Raw genomic sequence first — 8,152 nt, 5'->3', positions numbered from 1 at the left:
CTCCCTCACCCCCATCTCTCAGGACCCTTCGCCGGCCCTATCAGATGTCAGCCAGCTATGCTGAGAAACCCATCTGGCCAGGGTTCATGCAGATTTTCAGACTCGCTCGCTGCTCTCCCTTTCTCAGAGGGATCAAGCCTTTTCATGGTTAAGGAAGATACTAAATCTGAAGGGAGGACTTGAGGGTAAGGCTTGGGGTTGGATGGACTGTGAGGCTTTGACCACAGTGACACAGGCAGTGTCACATGTAGACACATGGTCAGCCAGGGTCCCACAGGGACCATCAGGCTCCTGGCACAGAAGAACACACAGGCCCATTGGCCCATGAACTCATAGTCACAGCCAGAGAGGCCACACACACAAGCACCCCTAAACCCTCACACAGGTACACAGCACATAGACTCACTGACCAGGAAAAAATAAAGACAGGGTCCCCCTCACTCCCCGCCCACTGCCTGGGGCTCCTGGTCCAGCCTGTCCTTCTGTCCCCTCTGCTCCCCAACACTTTGCATTCCCCTGGTCATCCACTCAGCACATCGCCTGTGTGACTTCCGTTGACATGTCAGAGTCTGTCTGACCACGTGCAGCAGGAGTGAGGGGGCTGGGGGAGGGCCAGGCCTGCCCACAAGTCCTCCCTTTAGGCCTAGGTACCGTCTTCCGCTGTGAAAAGTCAGGTCCCTCTGAGGAAGAGGAGAAAGGTGAGCAGGTTGAAACCTAAGCTGTTTTGTGACGATTTACTCCAAACCAGCCTTGGACACCAAATCTGACCCGCCTCCTGCTCCCGGGCCAGGGATTTGCCTTCGGGGGATGAGGAACAGAGGCCAGTGGATGGGGGGCTCTGGAGGTTAAGAGAATGCTGTAGACCCTCAGTACCGCGCCCTCTGGTGCCGGGAAGGGCAGAGCCTGGGCACGGGTGCTGGCGGGGTGGGAAGTGGGCAGGATTATGGCATTTCCCCTCAAGCTGGAAACAAAGGCAGGTTCCTGTGTCCAGCTCCAGCAAGCTGGTCCCACCCCTCGAGTGCCTGGAGCTAGAGGAAATCCCGCCGGCCTCTGGCCTCGCCCAGCCAGCTGCCCCTCGGTCAAAGGCTCTGCCTCCCAGCCAGGGCCAGGACCTGCCCTCAATCCGGGGAACCTCATCCTGTCCAAATGCCAAGCCCTCCCCATTGGGAATAGTCCCCGTAGCCCCTCAGACTCTGTCCCCAAGCTGCAAGGGTCTGTTCAGCACCACCCCGGAGCCTACCAGACCCCCACACCCCTGCCGGCCAACGCGGGCCACCCTCACCCCAGCAAACGCAGGCCCTGCTTTTCTTTAGTGGACAAAAGTCTGGGTGCCTCTAGGAACTGCTGTGCCATCCAAAGTGCTCATCAGGCCCTGCAGGCATCCCACCATCCTGAGTGGGGACTGTGTGCCTCAGCTAATTGGCACATGTTCCTTTTTTGCACAAAATTGCAGCTCTAGGGAAGGGTGGGGGCGGGGAGGGGCACTATGCTTAATTAGGGAAGGGTCAAGGGATACCATGTGACCCTAATAGAACAGGAACTAAAGGGGTATTATTACAAAATAACAACATAACAATAAATAATTAGGAGGAAGAGAAACTAAATGACCTAAATTATGAAGTTTTAAAATCTATAAATAGCAGCAAGACAAATAGTACATGGTATCCCTTATATATGGAGTGTAAAAAAAAGTCATACCCATAGAAATAGAGTTTTTAAAAATGGTTGCCACCCTAGATGGTTTGGCTCAGTGGATTGAGCGTTGGCCCAAGGACTGAAGGGTCCCAGGTTCGATTCCGGTGGGCGGTATGTACCTCGGTTGCAGGTTTAATCCCCCGCCCTGGTCGGGGTGCATGCAGAAGGCAACCAATGGATATATCTCTCTCACATCGATGCTTCTCTCTCTCTGTCTCTCCCCATCCCTTCCACTCTCTCTAAAAATCAATGGAAAAATATCCTCGGGTGAGGATTAACAAAACAAACAAATGGTTGCCAGGAGCTGGGGGTGGATGAATGGAGGAACTAGGAAATGTGAAAAGGGTACAAGCTTTCGGCTATAAGATGAATAAGATCTCAGAATGTAATGTAAAACATGGTGACTCACTGTATTGTATAACTGAAATTAGCTTAGAGAGTAGTACTTAAATGTTCACACACACACAAGCCCTGGCCGGTGTGGTTCAGTGGTCAGGAGAATGGCCCAACCACCCAAGGGCCTCAGGTTCAATTCCTGATCAAGGGCACATACTTGGGTTGCAGGTTCACTCCCCAGCCCCAGTCGGGAGCATGCAGGAGGCAACGGGTCAATGTGTCTCTCTCCTATGGATGTTTCTCTCTCTTTCTCTCTCTTCCCCCTCTTCCTCCTTCCCTCCCGCCTTCCCTTCCTTCCAATCTCTCTGAAAAACAACGGGAAAAATCCTCAGGTGAGGATTAACAACAGCAATGTATACGTATATCAAGTCATTGTGATGTATACTTTAGATATCTTGCAATGTTATTTATCAATTATACTTCAACAAAGCTGAACAACATCTGGAAATAGCATTGTAAACGTTACTTAGGTTATCGAGGTAAATGTCCGAGAAATGAATAGCTGAAACCTTGAGAATTTCATGTATTTATTTATTCTTACCCTGTGTTTATTAGGAATGCCTTGAATATTTTTTCAGAATGGCTGCTTCATACTTCGAAGTCCACTGTGGTAGCGACATGCTCATCTGTATAACAAGGCCCTCAGGCAGCTTTTAGTAGGAGAGGCACCATTCAGCCCGCATTTCTGAGCAGGTAAGAAACAGAGGCCCCGTCACACAGCCAGACCTCTGGTCTCCTGACTCTAGCTTCATGCTCTTTCTCCTGTCCCACAGCTGGGCCTCCCTCCCTCAGAACAAACCGAACATCCGTGTGGGTTGTCAGCTGGTAGAGGACGCTCCCAGATGTTTTGTTTTTATTCTGAGAATTGGCAGAGGCGGTATCACCAGCCCTTCCTTACAGGTATGGGAGCTGATGTGCACACATGGCGCCTCCAACTCCAAGTGGCCTCTTCCCCTCCTCTCCGGCGGACCAGTGGGGTAGGGGAGAGTCAGAGCCTGGAGGCGAGCGGCCTGTGGGGAGGGACATTCCAGAGGTCGCTGGGCTTCAGGGAGGAGGCCGTCCTGGAGCAGCATTTCATCAGAGCCCAGGCTGCAGGCCAACCCACCCCGAGGCATTGTGTGGGCACCGTGCAATCTCAGACTCCTGCCCTGACATGCCAGCCCTTCCTCAAGAGGCCCCATCCTGAGATGAGTCATCCCAGGGCTCAGGGGTGGGCCAGGAGCGGATGAGCCCTGTAGGACATCCTGGAGGAGCCGGAGAGGAGCAGGAAAGTGACTGGGTGGCTCACCCAATCGGGCCCCTGTCTGCCAGCCTCTTCCTAAGGTGCTGGGCTGTCCACACCCTCCCCAAACCTTAGCGCTAGCCACACTGAGCTGTGGTGACAGGGCCTGAAGACCGGGTAGTTTCCCAAATCTTAGAGTCAAAGAAGATCATACAAGGCTGGGAAGGATCTTTGCAACTCTCCAGTGTAAACACCTCGGTGGTCAGAGGAAGCAACTGAGGCCCAGAGAGCTGGATCCAGGCCTGGAACCCAGGGCACCGTGGCACCTCCTGCCCTGAGCTGCAGGAGACGGAGGGGGCCACTTCTTCCTCCAGGCAGAACGTAGCTGCATCCAGCCCACAAAGCTGGGGTTCCCCCCTCTGTGTGGAAGAGATGGAACATGGACTTCACAGGTATCTGCCTCCCTTCTCCCCCAAAGGAGACGCGGTTCTTCCTCCTCGGGTACCCTGTTCTGTTCATGTCTCTCATCTGAGCATCCCTAGGCTGTCTGACCTAAATCTCCCACTCTGCCCTCCCTCTGCTAACTTCCTCCCCTGCTTTTCCTTCCCACTCATCCTGGAGCAGAACCGGCTACGTAATCCGTGGGGCCCAGCACAAAATGAAAACGCTGCCCTTTGTTCAAACATATTATTAAGAATTTCAAGATGGCAGCAGCAGAGCATTAAATGGCATGGGGCGCCCTGCATCTACAGAGGTTGAAAACCGGGGAGTTGGCCCTGCCTGGGTGGCAAAGGCGATACTCAAACTCAACACTCATCGCTGGTCCTGAAAAATCAAGTTGTTCATTCCTCTGCCTTCGTGCCAGCTCCGGGGCACCTGCCTTCCATAGGTGAGAATCCGCTTGAGGTTTCACCCACACACTCTTCCCAGGAGCAGGCCTCTGCTTCACGCTGCTGGGAAATCCTTCCGAGCATCTAAATTTAAATCTCAGTCCTTCAGGCCTGTTTCCTCTTGTTCTGTCCTCGCTGATTATGGGGAACAGCTGGTCCTTCTGTGTAATTAATTCTTGTAGACTTGGACGCAGTCTGCAATTCCTTTTCCCTTTCCTCATTGGGCTCAGCCTCCACTGTTTTCTCCAGCTCTGTCCCTCCTGGGATGCCTGCCCCAGCCTCTCTGCGTGCTGTGGAAGCCATGAGTTTCACAAGAAGCTCCCAAGAGCATGAATCAGTGTCCAGAGGACTCAATGCCTGGGGGCCGAGGGGGTGGGGAGTGTAGACTCCAGCACTGATGAGCAGCCCATCCCCCATCCGGCCCTGTCTTCCTCCTCCAAAAGTGCTCTACTTTTATCTATTTCATGGACCGTTTCCAGATAAAGTCCCCCACCCCCACTGACTCACATTGGCGACTCTCAGCTCCGGTCCACGGTGATGTTTCTGTTCTCAGGGTGTGTCTCAGAATGAACGCTTCCCTTGGGAAAGCCCGACTTCCACGTCCCAGGACAGAGATCCGTGGGCTGGGGCTGGGAGAGGTTTATCAGAAGCCATGGCAGGGCAGGGGAGAGAGTGGGTATAAAAGACGGCCGCGCGGCCACACGCTCGTGTCCCTAGCTAATAGAGTGCCAAGTGGCCGCTATAATCTGAAAGAGCAGACACTGTAATCCTATAGTACTTCCTATTGGCTGCAGGACACGGGTCTGTCCTGACACTGAAATTTGGGTGTGCCTTGGTTCTGGTGGGTTGCAGCAAAGGAAGTGAGGTCAGTCAACAATTGATGCCTTTAGCTATTGTCTCCCCGAGTCTCCATTGCCGTCAAAGGGTGGGGGTCCCTTGCCCATCTTACAGAATCTCCATATTAGAGCAAGACATCTTAGAGGTCTGCTCCTGTTTTAAATCTTTGTTTTTGAGAGTATTACAGATGTCTCCCATTTTCCCCCATTGCCCTCCTCCACCCAGTTCCCACCCCACCACAGGCCTTCACCACACTATTGTCTATGCCCATTGATTATGCATATCTATATATATAAAACCCTAATATGCAAATAGACTGAATGACAGAACAACCGAACAACTGGTCACTATGATGTGTGCTGACCACAGAACATGGCAGGTGTGGGTCGTGGTGGGATGGTGGAACAGGTGAGTGAGGGTGCCAGACCAGGGTGGGACACTGGTCGCTGTTATTGGGGCGAGCCTCTGATGGCTACTTGAAATTCTTTGCTCCTGTGTCCTGTGGTCCTGCCTGGCGCTCACACCCACTGCCAGTGCTGGAGCTGCCGCTCGCACTGCTGCCGGTGCCCAGCGCTGGCCCCGATTGCTCAGCACCATCAGTGGGTACAAGTGGTGGCTGCCGGCCCCGATCGCCTCTCAGAGCTTCTCCACCTCTCCCTGCTCCTGAGGGGCGATCGGGGCCGGCAGTCGCCTCTTGCACCCACTGCCGGCAATGGTCCCACTCACACCCACTGCTGGTGCTGGAGCTGCCACTCGCACCTGCTGCCGGCACCTGGCACTGGTCCTGATTGCTCTTCATTGTCAGTGGGTGTAAGTGGCGGCTGCTGGCCCTGATCACTCCTGAAGGCTTCTCCACCTCCCCTTGCTCCTGAGGGGTGATTGGGGCCGCAACTGCCGCTAACACCTGCTAATGGCGCCAGCCACACTTGCACCCACTGCTGGCGTCAGCCCCAATTGCTCCTTGCCATCAGCGGGTATGAGTGGGGCTGGCACCATCAGTGCATGGGAGTGGCAGCAGCGAGAGCAGGGCTGCTGGCAGAGAGGGGGCCAAGGGCCATGAAGGGAGGGGCTGGGCTGGGGCATGGAGGATGGGCCGAGACTCGCCCCTGTGCCCACCACAGCCTTGCGGCCCACAGTTCCTTTCAAGGTGCATAAATTGGTGCACTGGGTCCCTAGTCCTATATAATAAAAGCTTAATATGCAAATCAACTGAGTGGCAGAATGACCAGTTGGTGGGGGACAAGGCCGGCGAGCAGGAGGCACCAGGTCAGCCAAGGTGCATGCCAGTGGGCAGAGGGACGGGACAGCGATTGGGGAGTGGCAGCAACCAGCAGCAGTGGAGGGGTGATGGGGGGCAGGCGGTGGCAGTGACCAGCAGTGGTGGAGAGGCGATCGGGGGGAGGGAGCAGGGCCGGCCACTCACCAGCCAGCGCTGTCCCCTGATCAGCCTGCCCGGTCACCTCCTGCAGAGGATGCCATCAGTTGGACATCCCCTGAAGGCTCCAGGACTGTGAGAGGGTGCAGGCTGGGCTGAGGGACCCTGTCCTGAGTGCATGAATTTTCATGCACTGGGCCTCTAGTCTATATAATAAAAGCCCAGCAACCCTTAAGGCAGAATGACCAGAATGCTCAATGCAGGAGCTGCCCGCTGATGGTCAGTGCGCTCCCACAGCTGGAGCACCACTCAGCCAGAAGCCGGGCTCACGGCTGGCGAGCACAGCAGTGGTGGCGGGAGCCTCTCCTGCCTCTGCGGCAGTGCTAAGGAGCAGTGAGCCAAGCGGTAAGGAGCAAGCAGGTGGGCAGTTAGGAGCGAGGGGTTGCAAGAGGCACAGGCTGGGCTGAGGGGACCCTGCACAAATTTCATGCATTGGGCCTCTAGTGTGCATATAAATTCTTTGGTTATTCTCTGCCCAACCTCCCCCCCCCTTCCCTCTGAGATCCATCAGTCTGTGCCATGCTTCCTCACCTCTGGACCTATTTTGTTTGGCGGTTTATTTTGTTCATTAGATTCCACATATGAGTGAGATCATGTGATACTTGTCTTTCTCTGACTGACTTATTTCACTTAGCATGATACTCTCCAGGTCCCTCCATCTGTCTCAAAGGGTGAAAGATCCTTCTTTTTTACAGCTGCATAGTATTCCCTGGTGTAAATGTACCACGGCCTTTTTAATCCACTCATCTGCTGATGGGCACTTGGGCTGTTTCCAGATCTTAGCTATGGTGAATTGTGCTGCTTTGAACACAGGGGTATATATATATATATATTCTCTCTGATTGGTGTTTCTGTATTCTTAGGACACATTCCTAGAAGTGGGATCACTGGGTCAGTTTGATTTCTAATTTTTGGAGGAAATTCCATACTGTTTTCCATAGTGGCTGCACCAGTCTGCATTCCCACCAGCATAGGGGTCTGCTCTTGCTTCTAATACCCATGTCTTTCTCCTTGGCTGAGACCAGCCCCTCCTCAGCCTCTTCATTTATTCATGGAATTAAACACTTCCTTTGAGGCCTACCCTGTGTCAGACTCAGCCAGTCCTATGAGGCTGTGTGTGATGTCCACTTAACAGATGGGGACTGGGGCAGGGGAGGTGTCGGTGGCTGATCTTCTGTAACAAGGTGCATTCCCGGACTTGGACTTCGGAGTCTCGGTGGGTAACCAGGAGGCTAGGAATCGCCTTGCTTTCAGGGTGCCCGGGAGAAGCCACTCTGCTCCCTCCCAAAGCCTGGGCCCCCTTGTCCAGCAGTGTCCGGCGGAGGCTCTGGTCCCCGTGGCTAAAGCTCCCTTTGGTGGGTGAGGGGCTGCCTCACAGGGAGCCCTCCCAAAAGTTTCCAGCCTCTCCCTCCACCCACGGGGACAGAGGCGCCCTGGCCACGGGCTTCCCCCGCCGCCAGCTGGAGGGGCTCAGGCTGTCCTCCCCGCCGCCGCTGCCCCCAGAGGCTGAGCAGAGGCTGCGGAAGCCGGGAGGGGACCGGCGGGGGTGAAGGGACAGAGGGAGGAGGCTGAGGACTTGGACGAGTGGGGACTCCCCGGAGGCGGGAGCAGAGGGGGCCCACATCTTTGTACCCTGTGAGCCCACGCTCTGCCCTTGGACGGGGGTTGAAGGTGGGA

General features: G+C 54.8%; 1 protein-coding gene across 2 annotated transcripts in view; it reads left to right on the top strand.

Annotated features, from left to right (window-relative positions):
• The first annotated feature begins 3,420 nt into the window (after positions 1-3,420).
• ACVRL1 (activin A receptor type IL) overlaps positions 3,421-8,152 on the top strand; it is a 21,181-nt gene continuing 16,449 nt past the window's right edge. Inside the window, exon 1 of one of the 2 annotated variants that reach the window (XM_006757063.2) lies at positions 3,421-3,765. In XM_006757063.2, coding sequence (XP_006757126.1) covers positions 3,746-3,765 — 20 coding nt within the window. In that variant the 5' untranslated portion in view covers positions 3,421-3,745. Of the gene's footprint in view, positions 3,766-4,039; positions 4,203-8,152 lie in introns of those variants that run through there. The other variant, XM_006757065.2, reaches the window with a different exon arrangement.

This window comes from Myotis davidii, unplaced genomic scaffold, assembly GCF_000327345.1.
Source record: "Myotis davidii unplaced genomic scaffold, ASM32734v1 scaffold233, whole genome shotgun sequence".
In the NCBI taxonomy this organism is placed as follows: Eukaryota; Metazoa; Chordata; class Mammalia; order Chiroptera; family Vespertilionidae; genus Myotis; species Myotis davidii.
The sequence above is the reverse complement of the archived record's forward strand: the minus strand, read 5'-3'. Positions and strand labels throughout refer to the sequence as shown.